This window comes from Quercus suber, unplaced genomic scaffold (genome assembly GCF_002906115.3).
Source record: "Quercus suber isolate HL8 unplaced genomic scaffold, Cork oak 2.0 scaffold_518, whole genome shotgun sequence".
NCBI classification, from domain to species: Eukaryota; Viridiplantae; Streptophyta; class Magnoliopsida; order Fagales; family Fagaceae; genus Quercus; species Quercus suber.
Window position 1 is genome coordinate 318,362 of NW_027069967.1, and position 20,782 is coordinate 339,143.

A 20,782-nucleotide genomic window follows, 5' to 3' on the forward strand; every position below is an offset into this window, starting at 1 on the left:
AGATTAGTTCATTTTGAAGTCCCATCTCCTTTCCTGAACAAAAACAAATCTTGAGTCACGGATATTCTAAGAACAATTACAACAAGCAACAGCCAATACACACAGTCAAATTATGACGAACAATGCGCGGACACAACATTTTACAAAACTTTTTTACTACTTGGACCCACTGTGATTTTTGCATATGAAAAGTGGAATAAGTGGTAGTTCCACTTCCATGGAAAGGTAATAGAAAAATGTCATTTGTACAACATTCACTTTTATATATATATATATATATATATGGTACATACACTCAATTGTTTGAACTAAAATTGTAACTTTTAACTTGGAAATCGTGACTGCTTTTTTTCTGTGCAAAAAATGCAAAGTGTGAAATAAACATTGTTCAGTGTAATATTATTCCAATCGACAATTTTTCATCTCAACAAGTTGAAAAAAAAAGTTGTCAATAGAATTGCACTTAAAAAGTTGTCACTTACGTACATAGTACACACACTCAATTGTTTGAACTAAAATTGTGACTTTTAACTTGGAAGTCGTGACTTCTCTTAAAGTGACGACTTCTGTGCAAAAAATGCAAGTGTGAAATAAACATTGCTCAATGTAATATTATTCCAATCAACAATTTTTCATCTTAACAAGTTGAAAAAAAAAAGTTGTAAGTAGAATTGCTTGGCCATAATTTGACAGTGAGTGTTGGCTGTTGCTTGTGGAAATTATTCTTAGAATATCTCGTTTCCGAAGCTGTTTTGGTCCTTGGAGTGTCCCACACTCGCACATCCCCCGTTTGTGTAGTTTGAATTTTTTGATTTGCTAGCACAAAAACAAAATATAGACCGAAGAAAAAGAGGCTATTGAAGGACATACTGTTGGTCGAACTGGCAAAATTCTATCTATTTGAATGCCTCGAATTCTAATATATGGTTGTGTTCCATCAACATGAGTCACATGACATTATCTTCCTAAAGATCCTGGTGCCGATAACAAAATGTAAGAGAGTCATCAGTCAAAGCTTGGAGTTCACACAAAAGAGCTTATTATGCTTTTGAAACAAACAATTCTGAATCCCAATATTAAGATCATTGCAGAGTTTAGAGATAGATGAACAAGGCCAAAATATTCTTTTAGCTCCATACAACAAAGTAGATCATATTTATCATCCATGCCCATTACTCGGTAGAATACTCAGGCAATGAGAAATTCCTAGAATATCTTGTGGGGAAAAAAATTTGTACAAACCAATTTGTTTTGAGATTAATTCGATCACATTGACTAATTGTTCATTATAGTCGTGCAGAGGGGTCATGCAGTACATCAATTAGCATTTAGTAATATTAAGCAATCAAGCAAGTCCTTAGATTTATTAGTCAAAAAATAGCAACGCTGACCTCAAAGTCTTTTGCAGATGTCTCGTGTCTGTACAAGTGATTTTCACTTCAATTAATGAGTTTCTTTTTTCTGGTAAACAACTAAAGAAAAGAGTGTGGTCCATGAGACTCATTACTTGAAACTCTAAATAGATATCCCACCACCTTCTCAAATAAAAAAAAATAGATATCCCACCACATTTAGTGTCCAACCCTTCTGGTTCTGGCCATTTAACATTTATTTTCATGTATAATTATTCCAATTGGGAGCCTTGACATCAGAAAGATCCCTAGTTATAAAAGCTCCAAACTTAGTCACAGAAAAGAACTTGTAATATATAATATCCTCAACAGGAACCCCTAACTCGTGGTGAATTGCTACAATTCTGATCCCCAGATATATACAACAGGCTGGTATCTGTGCAAAGGAAATAACAGCCATGACAAAGAAATCATTGCTTTTCACAAGGTCTTTGTGGCATGTCGGCCATGTCCCCAAGATGAGGAGGATCAAGAAAAGCAGAGAGCCGTAGGAGTGAAATTTGGGCTATAATGAATGGATTCAATAAACTTGTCTTACCAGACAGTCAAGCCCCAATTTAGTGACGGGCTGAGGCCCAACAAACAAAATTCAACCCAGGTCATGAGATTCATATGCTACCATTTCGGCCACACAAGCACGTGAGCACGCACATAAAAATAAAAATTAAGAGAAGAAAAAAAGTCGCAACTATGAGCATGATTATTGATTAATAGACCAACGACCTAAGAGTGAAAATATTGCAGTGTTCCTTGTTCATAGTACAAAATACATTTTTGATTTAGAGATTGATACACTAAAGGAGAAAGACATTGAGACATTTACGTGCAAGTATAAGAATGCTTCTGAATGATAAGAGAAACATAAGTAAAATTCTCTACTAATGGCCAATGGCATGTTATAATAACGTTTCTCACAAAAAGAAAGAAGCATCCCTTTTGGGGGGGGGTGGGGGGGTTGGTGGGGACACTGGTTTCTCATTTACAGAAAGATCTGCATCAGAAACATTTTATTCTTTACAAGAATTCAACTCCATGGAAATCCAGAAAAAAAAAATTGCAATATATCAGTTTAAAAATACAAAAGCCGAAAATAGAAAACTTAATAGACTCATTTTGACATTCTTTCAAATTTCAATACAGCACCTAACAAGTTTGACAGAGATGAAATGCAATATCCCTTCAGTTTTAGGACTAATCCAAATTCAAGGTGTAAAAATCTTTCTTTAGGCTCTCGTCCTCCAAACTGAACATACCATTGTTGAAATTCTCATATGGACTCATAAAATCATAATAGCCTTCAAAATAATCATCCATGAAGTAATGCTATTTGCTTTGATCCCAGGACATTTCAGGGCTGAGAGACTGCACAATTATATTATACAAACTAAACCTTGTTGCCCAAGTGTTGCGCCCCAACCTTTTTTTTCTCTTCCCATCCAATTTATAAACCTTGAAGTTTAATGTAGTCATGGCCATCATCACCATCTCCATCATCTTCTTCCCATTCTAAGAACCTACAAATTTTCAAAAGCCCTCCACTAGAACTAGAAGCCTCTACCATGTACTGAAAAAGGCACCCTTCATCTTTTGTTGCTCGACTCATTGTCTCAACAGGGCATCAACATGGCAATGATCCCTTTAGGAGTGCCCCAATTAATTATAGCATAAAAGCTATACATATGTCATATGTCATCTTCACAGTGATCACCCTGAATAAAGTATTCCACATTTTGTTATTGGGTTTGCAGAAAGCAAAAACTGTCTGTAAACATAGCTATCTGCCTATCACGACAAAATCATTGATTATGCTCAGATTCTTTGTTTCTAAGAGGCGAAACAAGTGGCCAAAGTTGGTGATTTCCTGGCAAGCTCCAACCTACCTGTTTCCTAAATCACCTGGATTTTATTGTGTCTATTTGATCAATAATTGAGGGCATTAGAAACAGGTTTTTTTTTTCCCCTTCTAATATTCTTCTGAATTTCCTTAGTTCATTTGATGTCAAGTATCCATACAAGGTGGGAAAGCCTAATGCAAAGGCATATGCAAGCCAAAAGGAAATCTAGATATTCTAAGAAAGTCAACCAATATCCCTCAATGAGAAATTCTCATTCAATCTAAACAGAAAGTTTCAGACAGTTTTCTTATCCAAACTTACTTTAAAGAAGGAAACAAGTTTGTGGAGATGCATTATGTACATATATTGCAATCATGAAGTGACCCCTGAAGTGGCCAGGCTATACAAGGAATAAAAAAAAAAAGCCTACATAAAATGAAAAAGACTTGTATTCATATTTTTGTCATGTGTAGGATACCTGCAACCTGCTGTAGAGAGAACTGAATGCAGAATCTTCAGTGCTCAACACACTGCAACTCTGAGATTGAGATATATATGCTTGGAGACGTAAAAAGCTCAAATTCCTGTCTAGTTTTGATATTGCTTCTGTCATTCTTTGACCTTCCAGTTAGATGCAATGACTAAGATCGTAAAACCCTGTACATGACCAATACGCAAAAGCAGATAGTTCTTTCAAGGCCTCCAGACTTGCCCCTACTCATCATAAACCCACATGGAGACACGGGAACGCAAACCGAAATCACCTTGGCCTTGTTCTGCCATTTTTGTATCAAGCAACTGGAGTTGCCTTTTAATCCATGGAGGATCATTTGGACTCAACCAGAGAGCTTCACCAGTATCCTTGTGTTTGAAATCTGGCTGTCTTGGATTTACCTTACGTTTCCTTAAATCCCACCATTCATATGGATTGGTGAAAAACACTTGCCACAAGTAATTGCGGTTTTCATACCCTTCCAAGTCAGCTCTACCTAGAAATGTGATAAGATACAGGACAAAGAAGATAGATAAGCATGTGGAAAAAGTAAATATTTCGTGATGACTAGCTGTTAAAAAGTGTCGTAAAAAACTCATAATTGAGTATTGTCAAACCTTGAAATATTATGGAAGACAAAGAGAATATGAGAGAGGAAGATCGTAAGAGATTAACGGGTTTCAATCACTAAGATCGAAGTCCACATACCATACATCTTTCATTCACTTGATTGATCACAAATACAAGTGAACCCATAGTGTAATGAGATTTATAAAATTTGAAAATAGGTCAACTATTAATTTATTAAATGTATATTTTGATTTAAAATTTCATATTGACATATTTTATTTCTCCAATCTCTTGATTTACTCCAATCAATTTGTTGATTTCGTCTTTAATTTGTGAAAAGTGTCATATTTTCCAACACTCCCCCTCAACCCCTCAAGTTGTGTATTAATCTTTGATGAAATGCACAACTTGCAAAAATTGAATCCAAAGCTTGAAATTGTCTTCCAAAACTTTTGAACTTCCTTTTTTTTTTGTACAAGAATATTAACCAATAAAGAAAAAAACTTAGCATGAACCAATTTTGGTGCTTCAAAGATTGTTGGAAAGTATAATTCACTTTCCTTGTCTTTGAAAACCAACTCCAGACATTGATTATCACATAAAATCATGGGATTGGTTGCTATGGAAAATTATATATTGAAGCAATCAATATGCAATTCAAATTCAAATCATCATTGACTTCTATGTGCAATCCTCATTATAAATATGGATTTTATTGTAATGTATTATCATGAAAAGTGAATGAAAGATGTAGCCCTTTGTCTTTTGGTGTTGTGGACGTAGGTCTCAATGATCAACCACATTAATCTATTCCATTCTCATCTTTATGCTACATGATATTTCAAATTCTAACATGGCATCAAAGCGTATCAATTGGACCTTACTTGAATCTCTTCATTCACATGATTTTCCTCATGTTAGTAATTTTTAATATAATCACCTTGTCAATCATCTTTTATTATTTACATCATTTTTTCTTCCTACTTTTAATAAGGATATATTAACGTTTCCTTATGCCTATTGGTAATTTTACCTATGCAATTCTCACTCATATTATCTTGCTTCATATTAAAAGGCTTTTGTCACGTTAATCTATAGTGACATCTTTATAGGATAATTTCTTATGAATTTCTCATTGAGGGGGATTCACCATTTTAATGGCGCTGTTATTTTACCAAATTTAACTTGTGTTTGTTAATTTTCTCAGACTCCAAAAAAAAAAAGGTAAGCTTTAGAAGAGAGGTTAAGCTTTGGATTCAATTTCTGCAAGTTATGCATTCCATCAAAGATTAATGCACAACTTGAGAGGAGTGTAGGAAAGTATAATTCACTTTCCATGTCATTGAAGACCAAATCAAGACATAAATTGCTAAAGGAGATCATGAGATTGATTAATAAATCAATAGACTAATTGCTAGAGAAAATTGTAGGACTGAAACAATCAACAATCAACATGCAATTCAAATTCAAATTATCATTGAATTTTGTGTGTAATCCCCATAGATATGGATTCTAGTGTAATGTACTATCAATAAAATGAATAAAAAATACACATCCCTTTTGTGCCAAGAGTTGACATAAATATATGCATATAAGCAAAGAAATTACAATATTATAATCACTATCATCCTGCGAGCCTGGTTCAAATTGTTTCTAGGTCAGATATACAAATCCTGTGCTAACAACTTGCTCCTTTTAAAGACACGCTTTGCTTTAGTTTCTTGCTTTGTAGTTTTCTACTCATTTCCAAAAGACTAAGAAAATAAAAACTCTAAGCCATATATTTTAGAAGATATTGAAGATATACATTACACATTTATTTCAACTATAGAAGACATCGTACCTGCTCCTAATTGCGACTCCTCGACTTTTTGGCTGGTTGGGCCTTGGCCATCTCGGGCAACATAATTCAATTCTTCTACTGTGACCTATAAAGAGAAAACAAAATAACCATACAGATAGAGGTTGTGCAAATGTATCAGCAGAGGGAAAAAAATTACTGCCCTCATACTTTCTCATCTAGCAGAAAAGGGTTAAGGGTTAAGGCACCATCATTTACACTAACATGTGAACTCAATCTATCAGAAACCATGGTTTATTAGCTACTATCCAATATAGCTCCATCCCAATTTCAGAGCAAATAAATCTTAAAAATCAATGCCTAATATGATTAGCAAAGGGAAAAGAATGAACATGAATTCATAAAGTGAAAGCTTGAACATGTATTAGATATAAGGTGCAAGTGGGATCCAGAAAGAAATTTGATACACCACTAGGTATTGGTTACCACTAAACACAAGGTTAAAGATTAAGAATACCCTAACTATATGAGTCTTCAAAAGAAACCAATAAACAACTTTAATATGCCAACAAAATATCATTAATTTATCATATTTTATAAAATATATCTTTAGAAAATTCAAGAGGTTTTTTTTTTTTTTATAAATAAAGTAGGAACTCAAAAGATGAGTAAGACAAATGCTAGAGAGAAATTCAGTTTAGTATAAAAAACTGTAGCCACATCTTTGAACATGAAGCTAGAGCTCAGCAGGAAGGATCACTTTTTATGCCAAATAAGGACCCAGCTATGCAACATGTTAAAAAGATGTACTTGGTTTCTGAACCTTGTAATATGTTCTGAGGTTTCCGTCCTCATGAGCTTTTGTATAACACCCTAAAGGACCTGAAACATAGATAAAATCAGTTGGTTTCAAATGTTGTAGAGACATTTCTGCCATCTCGTCCCACATCAACAGTAGTATCCTGTTCACAAATTACAGAATGTAAGTTGCATAGTGGCAAACTTGAAAACCCACCAACTTCCATATAAAGAAATGCATGCATATATCTAAACGAAAAGCAGAAGCAAATCAAATTGACCTCCCATTACGCATTCAAATCCAATGCATGACCATAGCCATTACATGTCCTAGCAAGAAAAAAAGAAAAAAAAAAAAGAATAACCACCCTTCTTTGTTCATTCAGAAACCTTCATTCATCAAATCCCATATGCTAAACTTCATTTAAGATGAAATCGTGATATCATAAGAAGCTTTCCGAAAACCCAATGGAAAATTTTGACCAAGTTTGCCATGTATCACATAGAGCATTAGAAAACGCATAGAGATAGTTTAAATTAAAGCCTTTTTCCCAAAAACCCCACTCAGATAACTATACAAATACAACATGAAGCTATTCTTTCTTCTCTATCTCTAGTGTATGTGTGTGTGTTAGAGTGCATTACAGCATGTGTCTTACCCAACAATAAGTGAAGAGACAGAACATGTTTTTTACTACTGCTGACATGGCCTCGTGTGATTGACACATGATAAAAGTGATATCAACAGTGGACCCGGAAGCTCAACTGGTACTTTGTTTCAAACGCCTAGTATTCAAATCTCCCCACCTAACTATTAAATTAACAAAATAAAAAATAGTGAACCCATGTGAAAATGGTGTTACTCCAATCACAATAGGCCATTTGCTCATGCAAAATCAAATGTTGGAAATATAAACAACTACAACAGTAATTATTATTATAAGCACAATTTGAAGAAGCAATTGATACGATACGATACGATTCGATACGATAACAAAAACAGAGATGTGGAGTAGAGTACCTAACCGTGTGATTGGAATCGTCGGGGGAGGAATTGACGGAGAGCTTAGTGTGAACGCCAAAGCGACCGGTGTTCCTTGTGTTCACAATCTTCAAAGGAAACTCGACGGTCCCAATAAAGCTACCGGAGTTCAGCAACTGCCTATTCCACGTGATCGTCGCCGGCCGCTGGAATTTCAGGGCGTGCCGGAAAACCGAGCTCCCTGCTTCGCCGTCGTCGGCGAAGAAGAATTTCTCTGGTCTAGCGATCGCGGATGAGGACGAATAGAACCGCTTCGCGTTTCGGATTAGGGCTCCGAAACGGTGCGTATTCATTATTGAAAGCCAGTTTGGCGGGGGTTCTCTGAAAACTGTTTTTTTTTTTTTTTTTAGTACACTCTGACAACTGGTTTGTTTATTTAGGGTTCAAAAGATTCACGGCGGCAACGTTAACTCTTCTCTAGCTAGATATGTAGGGCCCCAAAATTTATGCTTGCAGTTTTTTTAATGAGAAAATATAATTTTTAGTCTTTATATTTTGTCTCAAAATTTTTTTTACTTTTATTTTATAGTAACAGTTAATTTAGTTTTTATTATTTTTAACTTTTTGTGAGTTTGGTTTCTATATTTTGATATTGACTGTGTTATTTTGCTCCAAAAATAAAAAACAACCGTGTTATTTTTAACTTTCAATCATTCTAGATTCATTTTAGTTGTTGAGTTAATATGTTTATCTATAAGTTGGAGATTTATAAATATGATTTTATGTTTTTGTATTTGATTGTTAAGAAAATACAAAAAGACGAATAAGAAAAGGTGAAAAACTATGATCATTAGTGGGAATCAAATTAACCCTGTAAAGTTAAAAATAACAAATAAGATTTTCAGAATTTATTTTTAAATTTTTTTTATTATTATTGCATACTCGTAACTCATTTACGTGTGATAGCATTTCTATTATTTTTTTGAGAAATGTGTGATAGCATTTCAAATTGCCAAGAACTTAGATTTGACCAACCACAAATATGTTTTTTAATTGGTATTTGTCCATGCCATGCATTAAGTGCTTGAGAGTTCATAGGGAAGTAATTCAAGTTGTAAAATTAGCAACATATTAATGTATAAATAACATCAAGGAGTACTGCCTTAAGCCAACAGAGCGAGACATCTAATAATTATATTCCCCTTTTCCAACTAAAAAATAAAGCATAAATAATTTGTTCAGAGTTCTCATGAACCTCATCTATTAAGTTAGACAGTCATATTTTATCAAACAAAATAAAAAACAAAGTTATGAATAAATCTTAGCCATTATGAATAAAGAATCATGAGTTTCAATGATTGTGTAGACTCCCCTTAAAATTCAATTGTTGATTAGCAATAACTTAAAATTAAATAAGTTAATATCTTCCTTTTATTGGTCAACAAATTTTTTTGGATAATTTAATTGTTACACTTGCAGTTGGTGGAATGGGATCCAAAACCTGAGACAATGGTATTGAGTTAAAGTCTTACAGTGCTCCTTACATTGGTTGACAAATTTTTATATAGAGGAAAAATGTGTCTTATAGTTTTGCTTAATGAGTAATTGCCCTCTTTATCTTTTTTAAAAATTTAACAGACACTCATTTCTTATTAGAAGTATTAATATCTCACTATTTTTAATATTCAAATTTTTGCTATATATAACTCGCTAGTTTTTTCCCCCATTTTGAGAAGAATAAAACTCACTAACTTTAAGAGCAAGTATGTTTTCAAATAATACAGAAATAAATCTCTTTAGTAATATATATATATATATGTATGTATGTATGTATAGAGCAAAGTAAGACTCAGGTACAGTACTTAGGTGTTGTTCCTTAGGTTCAATTTTTAAGATTCTGCCATGTGAATTTTTTCTTCGGAAAAATTGTGTTCTTTCTTCTCACATTCATGGTGGACCCCCACCATGAATGTGAGAGGAGGGAACACCATTCTCTATACTTCGGAAGTACTTAAGAATTATTCATATTTTTTAGTTAAATAATCACATGGTAAATAAGGAAATTTAAGAAACAGTACCTAAAGTACTATACCTAAATTTTGTCCATATATATGTGTGTATATATATATAAATACTATTTTTCATGCTGTATTTAGAGAGTTAAGTATACAAGAATGCATTTATTTATTTTTCTATTAAAAGAAAAGATAATATGATTTTATGGTTAAAAGATTAGTGGGTTGGAGCATGTTTGTGATCAATAAACAATATATATCCGTTTGCTATTGTAATTTTTATATTTCTGTTATGTTTTATTGCCTATGTTAGGGCATATAAAAGTGATATTTATACCACTATATATCCTTGGCGCGATAGTCACTTCACAAATATAAATGATTGTGGAGTGTAGGGGGCAAGGGTTGGGATTTAGGTCTTTAGGAAAGAACTTCACACACATATGCATGTTAATTAGACTATAATATAATTTGATAGTGAACTAAAAATTGAATTGAGTCCAATTTGTCCATAAGAGTTGTCCAAATCATAAAGGTTATCTTAACATAGAAAGGTCATCCCTAGTAGGATGGTTGTCCATGGGCATGAGGGTCGTCCGTCAGGAAAGCGTCTAGATGACCCCCAAAACTTAGGAAATAAAGGTCGTCCCTAGAAGGACAATCGTCCATCAGGAAAGTGTCTGGACGACCCCCAGCACTTAGGAAATTTCCAGAAAGGTTTATTTATAAAAGCTTGTGGGTCGAACCACGTGTTGCTATTTTGAAACATGAGCAAGATCCTTGTTCATCGCTGTAATTTAACTTCCTACTAAAAACTTAACTTTCAATGATAGTTGTAGAATATAAGATTTAACATTCTAACTTCTATAATGGTTGTGGAAGTTAAGTTATAACTTTCTAACTTTCACAAATATTGGGGAAGTTACAAAATAAGTAATCACTCCAAAGCTCACTATATAAGGATTTATCCACATCAAATGGAAGTAAGTTTTCACTAGTCCTAAAAATTGGAATTCTAAAATTTCAAAAAAACTAACTTAAGCATCGGAGAGTTTTTGGCTGGTTCATTATGGTCACCTTTGATCGTGTCTTTTTCTTTTCAGGTCTTCCAAGCAATCATTAATCTATTGAAGCCCGAAGCACTCAGTTTACTGATTTTTTTTTTTACATCATTAGAATTTATATCTTATATAAAAAAGAAGAAGTGATATTTATTATTTAATATTGTTAAGAGAGCCTAAACGACGTGTAGCTTGTAAATAGAATTCACAAACTGCAGGTAGTTTAGGTATATTTATCAGTGGCATAGTTAGTTACAAATCATGTACCCGTGGAAGCTCCGGTAAGATTAATTCTGTTAGGAAGTTAGTTAGCTAGATATTATGTTTAGTTAGTGATATATACAGAGACAGAGCTGTACTTTATTTGAGGTTAATGCAAATATCCATTCAATCTAATAAATACTACATTTGTAATGGTTTGCACATATAGTATATACTATCAATAACATGATTTCTGTTTAGATTTCATCATTTTGTATCATATATATCTTCACACAAATTCTAAATTATCTAAAATATCCCTGTCTTTTAGTTAAATAATTTTAAATTAAAAAACACAAACGGTTTAAAACTTAAAAGAGTAATTTATTGTTCCTAAATTTTAGGCATTTTTCTTTATCTTCTCCATTCTGCTTAAAAATTAGGACACTATCTCATTTTCAATTTTAAACATTATTCCACGTTATCTTATCTTTTTTTAAAAAAAAAACAATTATTTATATATCTTTTTAGAAAGATTACTTATTCTATTTGAATTCCAATACCTCTATGTGAGAGTTGGAAAAAAATGAAAAGTTTAAATTTCAAATAGTTTATTCCATTCACATTAGCCACTAACTAAAGTACAAATAACTAATTAGAAGAAAAAAAGTCACATAAAGAAATATGATACTATTTCTATCTCACTTTTAGACATTATAACACTAAACCCAAAAAACAAATAAATAAAAAAGAGTTTCATTGTATGCAAAAAGTGCATGTGATGAAGCTATATATATATATATATATATTTTTTTTTTTTTCCTATTCCATTATTATACTCTAATGTGTATGTAATGTTTAATTAATTTAAAAACAAAAAAAAAAAAAAAACTTAATTTGAAATGTTTAAAGACTATTAACTGTGATTAATATAGTTCAAAAATAATACATATGACGTTAAAATAAAACATTTTCCTTAAATTATATCAAATTGACTTGATGATATTTTTTATAAACGAATAATAATAAATATAATAAATCATGTATAATGCATGTTTATGTATAAATTCTACACAAGTACACATATATGTATGTACGTTATTTTATTGATTGGTCCACAATAAAAAGAAAAGGAGAAAAAAGAAAAAAAAATTGGTTCTGACTTCTGCCACTATATATAGAGGTGTCAAAAATATTGGAAGAAATTACACTTCACTCTCTAAATTATACCTCATGTTATACTTACTAGTTACCCCTTAAACTATGAGAATGAATACTTTATCCTTTTAAATTATGCTCATTTTTTTTTTGTGTCTTAAATTATGCTCATTTTACTCTTACTCCTACACTATATCTCATTTTATATGTATCCCATGAATTATGAGAATACATACTTATTTTCATAAACAATTACTGATAAATTGGAGTGCAAAGTATTACACCAATAATAGTTAGAGAGAAAATTGTAAAAGATAATATAGTTTAAGAAGTAAATGTAAAAAAAATGTATAATTTAAAGTAATAAAATGTAATTTTTTCAAAATATTGCCTATGATTAATTAAGATAGACGGAATTATGTTTTCCAATACTTTAAAATAAGTTGACACTTGACACACACACACAACGTCGTGGTTGACAATCTTACTACAAAAAAACAATCGAGGAGAAATTCAAAAAGTTAATAAACGTTGGAAGTTTACACACGGCAACAACAACATCATTATGGAAAAAAAAAATGTTTTTGTCAACCTTGACTTAGTTCGTGTTTCACAACCACAAGTTGACAAACAAGAAATTCTAAAAAATCTCTACCATATTTTTTTTTCCTTTGTTTTCTTTCCTCGCAAGTAGAGTATTGACATAAACATATATATTTGTTTGTATGTGTATTTTCGGATTCCTCGAAGCTAATAGTCCTAGATTTCTTTAAGATAAGGTTCAGACTTTTTCTCAAGTTTTGTTATTGTGTCACCGACGTCAATATGTTTTAACCCAAAAAACAATTCACAGATAGGAAAAAAAAAAAAAAAACTGATTTTTAAAATTTTCAAAAGTTACAGCTAATCAATAAAAGAGAGAAAGAACCGTGTTGTTTCCTTTTATCACGACAAAGCTACAGATACGAAGAATAATAATAATAATAATAATAATAATAATTATGTGGTGTTGTTGTTGATGTTGTTGTTATTATTGTTGCACTTTCACTTTGCTTGTGTTCTAACGCTTGAAACTCTCAAATGTTTTATTTCCACAAAGCTTCGCGTGCTACGAGGAATGACAATGGCAGTGTTGGTAAATTCGTTGAGAATTCTGGGAAATCGCATATTCTCGATAGGAGGCTCACGAGGCAGAGGAAGATCCGGCACGCCAGTGATCGAGAACTCGGGTTGAGAAGCAGATCCAGTGATGCGTGTGGGTCGTCGGACCCGCATCGGCCCGACTCGACCCGAAAGTCTCGAACGCCTAGTGGAACCGAATTCGAATCGGAGCACTGGTCTTTATCGGCTGTGCCACAACCTTTGCCTCCGCTTCCGGCCAATTTTTCATTGACTCGGAGATCGGAGTCAACGGGTCAGGCTGGTCATCCCGGATCACCCGATGAAGCAATCGAACCCTCGTTGAGGAGGTAAAGCTTTTTTATTTTTCAGTTGGAAAAAAAAAAAACAGAAACGTGTTTGTTTGGTTAAAATTGGTGGTTGGTTTGGTTTTTCGTTGAATCATGTAATTAAACCGTTGTTTGTTTGATTCATTTGCTTATGTTATTACGGTTATTTTTGATGTTTCATGTTTTAGTCTTTTTTTGTTTTTCATGATTATGTATCTAATTGAGCAAAATTTAGGTAAAGTTTGTAAGGTTATCCACAAGGTTGAATTTAATTCGGAAAACTATAGCTTAGCATTAATTAGATATCATTGCAAGGAAAATTTATATGATTTTTGTAGTAAAATTTGCAGTATTCCTGATATCACTCATTATGACAGGTGTAAAACTTACCGGTTCCTATACTGGTTCCTAAGTATTGTAACTTTGGTTCTTCAATCAAATTTAACTATGCGGTTGCATTGATTAATGAACCATATGGTTGGATTTAATTGTCATTGAAAGATGTATTATTATTTTTGATGCATTAGTCAATACAACCAAGTGGTTGGATCAAATTGGGAAATTAAGGTGTGACACCTAAGAAGCATTGAAGTTTTGCCTTTATACTAATGATGTTTCTATCTAATTTATTAATTGTAGCTTTTTATTGCTCTCCAAATTTTGTTTGTTGATTAATTGTAAGTACAGGAACTATAACTAAGACAGCATCATTATAATAATGATAATGATTCTGCTATCTAGTTTATTTATTGTAGCCTTCAATTTTTCTCCAAGTTACCTTTGTTGATTTATTGTAATGACGTTGCTTTCAAAAACTCAGGAACCACACTGACAATGTTGTCACAAGCAATTGTCCTATGAAACTCTCTCAGGATGTAAATGTTGGACGTGGTAATCGAAACTTGACTGTGAGAATTCCAGCCAGGAGCGGTTCAACAAATGATGTATTAAGTCCTGCTGTTAGTCCACATTTAAGACCAAAGAGTCAGGAATTTTTTCCTCCTTATGTTACCACAAGTTCGGCTAAATCTTCAACCAATTATCATAAGGGATTCTCTCCTCAAGATCTAAATGTTGAAGGTTACAAACGCAACTCTAGGCAGAAAGTTCTTGTCAAGAGTGCTCCGGCAAGTGGCTTTTCGAGCCCTAATGTAAGCCCACGAAAATCAGACTATGGGGATCCCTTTCCCTCTATTTTGGCTTTTCAAAAATTTCAGGATGGCATTGTTGGGTTTTCTTCAAAAGTGCAACCAGCGAAAACCATGAGAAGTCCTGACCGGTCACCTCTATGTAGCCCAACAGCCCAAAGTCCCCATCTCACCCCTAAAAGTCCAAAGAGATCTGCACATATGGATTGGCCTGAAAGTAGTAATCATGTCAGTGCCTACCCTTTGCCTCTTCCTCCAAGAGCTACATTACCATCACAATCATCCCCGCAATCACATTTAAGTACCAACCATCACATTGCAGAACAACCACACGTGTCATCTTTTAAAGGTCAATGGCAAAAAGGAAGACTCATTGGACGTGGTACATTCGGAAGTGTTTACCTTGCAACGAACCGGTATGCAAGTATTATGAAGTTTGCTTCTAGTTTTATTGACCTTCTTCTGTAGTTAATCTTGCCTTATTTATTTGTTTGGCAGAGAGACCGGAGCTTTGTGTGCCATGAAGGAAGTTGATCTGATTCCTGATGATCCTAAATCTGCTGAATGTGTAAAGCAATTGGAGCAGGTACTTGTTAGAGTTTTCATTCGATTGGAACAGAGTTGCTGTTATATGTTTCTTGTTGAGGGAAGATTCAAAATTTGACCAGGAAGTTATAATGGCAAAAGGTGATATATTTAGCCAACCCCAGCCAGTTGGGACTTGGGATTAAGACTTAATTGGGTTGAGCTGCTACAATAAGTTCTAGAAAGGGAATGAACATTGGTTTCTACTACATGAAAGAGGTTTAAGTTGGCAACTTGCATAATGGCCGAAACTCTAGACTCCAATTAGAGGCATTCCCAAAGACTCTTTCCACTTTTGTTTTGTCCCCCTTTCTCCGGTGCTGAGTACCTGAGACCACTTGTCTCTTTATAGAAAAATTCCCCATTATAACTCTCAATGATCAGCATTGTTGTTTGGGATGTTCACATCATGCTTTAACCTTTTCCATGTCATGAATTGAGGTCATGCATTGTGACCACATCCTAATAGTTAGGAGTTCACTTATAACTTTGTGTCTGCTCTAATTATCTTTATAATGTTCTAGTGTTGTTCTTACTATATTTCTTGATACAGGAAATAAAAATTCTCGGTCAATTAAAGCACCCAAACATAGTGCAGTATTATGGAAGTGAGATAGTAAGTATTTCTTTGGTTCTTGTTATATTATATTGGTTAAATTAATTGCTTACGATTTCTTTGCAATTCTAACAATTTAAGGTAACGATGTTTGTGAGCAGATTGACGATCACTTTTACATATATTTGGAGTATGTTCATCCTGGATCAGTCAACAAATATGTACAAGAACATTTTGGAGCTATGACTGAGTCTGTAGTTCGTAATTTCACTCGCCATATCCTCTCTGGGTTGGCTTACTTGCATAGCACAAAGACTATCCACAGGTTACTATCATGTTTGATAAGAAAGAACAAATTTGCATTGTAACTTAAGTTCTTTGTTGATCATGTACTATACTTCGGCCAATGAGCTCTAGCTCAACTGGCACCTCCTCCCCTTATGAGTTCTAGGTGGAGGGTGAGGTTGTGAGTTTACGACTCATTGGATGCATGTGTAACTTACAATAAAAAAAATCATGTACTGTACTCCATAAAATGATATGTTAAAACAATGAGGGAAAATTTGATTCTTGGTCATTCTTGAAAAGATTATAAGGAATACTTATTGTTCTGCTATATATACCTAGTGGTTAGTAAAAGCACATTGTTGGAGTAGTTTGGTTGCCATTGTTAATGTGAATTTTCAGTGACTTGGATGATTATGCTCCACAGGGATATCAAAGGTGCTAATTTGCTTGTTGATGCATTAGGCGTGGTTAAGCTAGCAGATTTTGGGGTAGCTAAGCATGTAAGTTTGAATTATTTATCCACACATTAGAATTTAATGGTTATTATACTCCCTCAAGCTAGTGTCATATTTAAGCACCGTGTTTCTGCTATTCTCTTTGGTGAATAGTGGTCCACCAATGCTTCCTGGATTTCCGACCCCCCCCCCCCCTTTGCATAATCTGGACCAGATGTTTTTACTTGGTCTGTTCTTTGTGGTTATAGGTTTACCCCCCCCCCCCCCCCCCTTTGCATAATCTGGACCAGATGTTTTTACTTGGTCTGTTCTTTGTGGTTATAGGTTTTTTTTTTTTTTTTAATCAGATTCTTTATTGACAGACCCTGGAGTTTTTTTGGGGTTGTTTTCTTACTTGAACCCTGGTTTGTATTCAGCTTACAGGACAATCTTATAATCTTTCTCTGAAGGGCAGTCCATACTGGATGGCTCCAGAGGTACTTCACATTGCAGTTGGAAATAACTTTGTTGACAGCTAGTACGCTTCCTTATTTTTTTTTTTCTTTTCTTTTTGACTCTGATTACTTTTGTGCAGGTCATGCAGGCTGCATTGAATAAAGATGCCAATCCTGACCTTGCATTGGCCGTTGACATATGGAGTTTGGGCTGTACCATTATTGAAATGCTGAATGGAAAACCTCCTTGGAGTGATTTCACGGGGGTGAGGACATTGTTAACCTTGTTATGCTTCAATGATCATAATCTAGGCATGTAAAATGTCATCTACATGCTATTGTTTCATGTGCTCCGTATGAATTCAACCCATCTCTGATTTATATGGGCCTATTAAAGAATCACACTTCTTTTGAGAAATTTCTTGTGGCTAATTTTTTGATGTACAACTGGTACTTATTTGTACTATCCTGTTTTGAAGGAGGAAATTAAAAAAATAAATCATTATTATTATTAATACTATCCTTGTGTTTTAAACTTGATCCCTTTTAGTATCCAACTGTTCTTTTGTTTTTCAGCCTCAAGCTATGTTCAAAGTTTTGAACAGAACTCCACCCATACCAGAAACATTATCCTCAGAGGGAAAGGATTTCCTTCATTATTGCTTTCGCAGGAATCCTGCAGAGCGACCAACAGCTATGAAGCTACTTGAGCATCCTTTTGTACGAAATTCACATGATCAAAATGTTGCAGTCTCCACGCAGGCATTTTCTGCAATTAATCTAACGGTAAGTATGAAATACTGGTCCTTGGTGTTTGGCCATAGTGACTGCAGTGTAATAACATTCCCCCCTCCCCCTTCCCAAAGAAAAAGAGAGAACCAAATATATTATTTGTTTACTTAAATGTTTTTTGTTGTGTTGTGTGTGCTCCTCCAGGAGAAACCACATACTGTAGGAGATGGCACTTGGCATAAAGATCAGATGTCATTCTCTCCTGGCACACAGATTGTGAATGGGAAACGCCCATGTAGTAGGTAAAAAATACATCCTCACCTATTCCTGAAATTCTCAGGCTATAGTTATTGAATTATTTTAGGGTCTAGTTAGCTGGTGCTTTTAGGGCATTTGTTAAAAGACCATTTTAAGAAAGTTTTGATACCAATTTTATGGAAAATATAAAAAACTATCAAAATAATTAGTTACTTTTTTTCTTTTCGCATAAAAAGTTTTAAAAAATATACATTAATTATTGCCATTAATAAATTGCTCTTTCTTAGCCACTCAATTTGGCTTTATTCATAATAATTCATTGTTGTTATGTTTTCTTTTGCAGAGGGACCTGCCAACATCATAATGCTAAAATTTATAACTGCACTGAGGCTTTCCGTCATCCTTCTTCCACTATGCATCATGTCCGGACTTCTCTCCCTAACACACAGTTGATTAATGGTTCACATAGCTTCACCCTTTCTTCAAATATTTCCAGAATGTGCCCCTAGGTACTGTGAACAACCAATTGATTCATGGTTCACATAGCTTCACCCTTCAAATATTTCCAACAATGTGCCCTTAGGTACTGTGAACAACCATCCGTGTGCACATTAAGGACCCATGGAAAGGAAATCCCATACCTCTGAATACTTTTGTAGCTGACTTAGGTTGTTAGGAAACTATGGTACCCGTGGATAAAGCTGGAAAGAGGCAGAGGTTGTCTGGAAAAGTTGCAGCCTGCAGGGGCCTCTAATGGAAATTTTTTCGTTCCCATATAGAGATTTCTTTTGTACCTTGCATCCAAAAGAGGTTCAATTTACCATCAAATGAATCTTTGATACCTCCTTTGAAGTTATAAGCCCTTTTTAGCAGGAAATCTACATGGCTGGAAATTGGAAGCTTGTCATCTTATATTCTTTACTAAAGCTTAAGGCTTTAACTAACACAAGGCGTTCATACTTCTGTAATTGATCTCGAACAGGTAGAGAACTTGGTAGAGAAGTTAGGATAATGTTGTCATATAGTACAGATAACCGAAATTTGACTTAATCTGTAAATATTGAGGCTCCATCCTCTTTCAATTAATTCATTTTCAAAAGGTTCTTGTTTCAATTAAGCTGTCCGCATGATTGCAGCTTAACCTCTTTTCTTACATGTAAATTTATTGTCATTTTCTGTAGAACTGACAGTTATCACTTGGAACAGAAATTTATTCCAAAATAAACCTTGTTCTTTTTGTTTTTTAATTAACCCTTTTTACTTTTTTACCTTATCAACTTTTACATATCACATGGGAGTGGTAATTTAGGATGGTGTAATTACTCTAGTTATTACATTGGATCTCAATCTTACGAAACTGGTTTCTCAATCTTACAAAACTGGTTTTAGATTTAGGAGTCTTTGCAATTGGATTTACAAACTTACCCTAAAAGTACTAGCTAATTGATTAAAATGGTGTTGCCCGACCTAATTTTGGACAATGTGAGTGCATTTGTACCAGTTTGGGTAATAGACAAGTTGCGTTTGAAATTATGCATCAACAAGTTATTTATTTATGTAATTAAATAACATTTTTATACCTTGTTGCATCACTCTTCTTTGTGGATAACGTTTTACGTTTTCCTCTAAACTAGATTGAATGCTTATAAGACTATCGAAATTTATCATTAATTAAGTTATGTGACTAGTCTACTAGTGCATGAGCTTTTTCATTGAGTTTTTAACTTATTTTGTCGAGGAGAAAATGCAAACCAGCTCCTATGATTTAGATTAATTACAAAAAAATACCCTGAAGTTTCAATTATTTTTTGACTTCTTGAATTTTTCATATTCGCCAAGTTGACCTTTAAGGCTAATTGATGTTAACTTTTATGGATAGAAAAATCACATGAACATCATAGGATCACATTAAGAAGACACACCAGTTGATTGGTGACATTGTCACATGATTGTTACATAATTTTTCCATCCATAAGAGTTAACAGGAGTTAGTCTTGTCGATGTTTTTTTACAAGTGTCCTAAATCACATCGGGTGTTTTTGCATTTAAGAATTTTGTGTATTTACATATTTTTAAAACCTTGCATTTTTCAAAATACAATACAAATATACTTTTATAGAAAATTATTAAGATTTATATTGGAAACTAAAGAAATGTGTATATTTTTTTCCCACCATAAATGTGTATACATATATTTTTTTAATTTAATCCAATAATTATTTGTTCTACCAAAAAAAAAAAAAAACATGAGCTTTTTCATTGAGTTTTTAACTTATTTTGTCGAGGAGAAAATGCAAACCAGCTCCTATGATTTAGATTAATTACAAAAAAATACCCTGAAGTTTCAATTATTTTTTGACTTCTTGAATTTTTCATATTCGCCAAGTTGACCTTTAAGGCTAATTGATGTTAACTTTTATGGATAGAAAAATCACATGAACATCATAGGATCACATTAAGAAGACACACCAGTTGATTGGTGACATTGTCACATGATTGTTACATAATTTTTCCATCCATAAGAGTTAACAGGAGTTAGTCTTGTCGATGTT

General features: G+C 33.5%; 2 protein-coding genes across 3 annotated transcripts; one reads left to right on the plus strand and one right to left on the minus strand.

The window, feature by feature from the left end:
• Window positions 1–2,435: 2,435 nt before the first annotated feature.
• On the minus strand, window positions 2,436–8,379 carry LOC112022544 (protein OSB1, mitochondrial). 2 transcript variants are annotated; one of them, XR_010625050.1, is made up of 5 exons: window positions 7,931–8,379; window positions 6,935–7,073; window positions 6,154–6,238; window positions 3,726–4,236; window positions 2,436–3,121 (listed from the first exon to the last, which is right to left on the minus strand). XR_010625050.1 is itself a non-coding variant. In XM_024055157.2 (4 exons), exons 1-4 carry the CDS (start codon window positions 8,242–8,244, stop codon window positions 3,962–3,964), a joined length of 813 nt encoding a protein of 270 aa, XP_023910925.1. In that variant the 5' UTR covers window positions 8,245–8,379; the 3' UTR covers window positions 3,480–3,961. The 2 variants fall into 2 exon arrangements, 1 of the variants encoding a protein (XP_023910925.1); XM_024055157.2 differs by lacking the exon at window positions 2,436–3,121 and having other exon boundaries at window positions 3,480–4,236.
• A 4,823-nt stretch (window positions 8,380–13,202) lies between these two features.
• On the plus strand, window positions 13,203–19,477 carry LOC112022553 (mitogen-activated protein kinase kinase kinase 5). Its single transcript, XM_024055168.2, has 11 exons — window positions 13,203–13,795; window positions 14,595–15,338; window positions 15,421–15,508; window positions 16,061–16,123; window positions 16,225–16,388; window positions 16,776–16,851; window positions 17,223–17,282; window positions 17,381–17,506; window positions 17,817–18,026; window positions 18,177–18,274; window positions 18,574–19,477. Exons 1-11 carry the CDS (start codon window positions 13,407–13,409, stop codon window positions 18,737–18,739), a joined length of 2,184 nt encoding a protein of 727 aa, XP_023910936.1. The 5' UTR covers window positions 13,203–13,406; the 3' UTR covers window positions 18,740–19,477.
• Window positions 19,478–20,782: the final 1,305 nt, after the last annotated feature.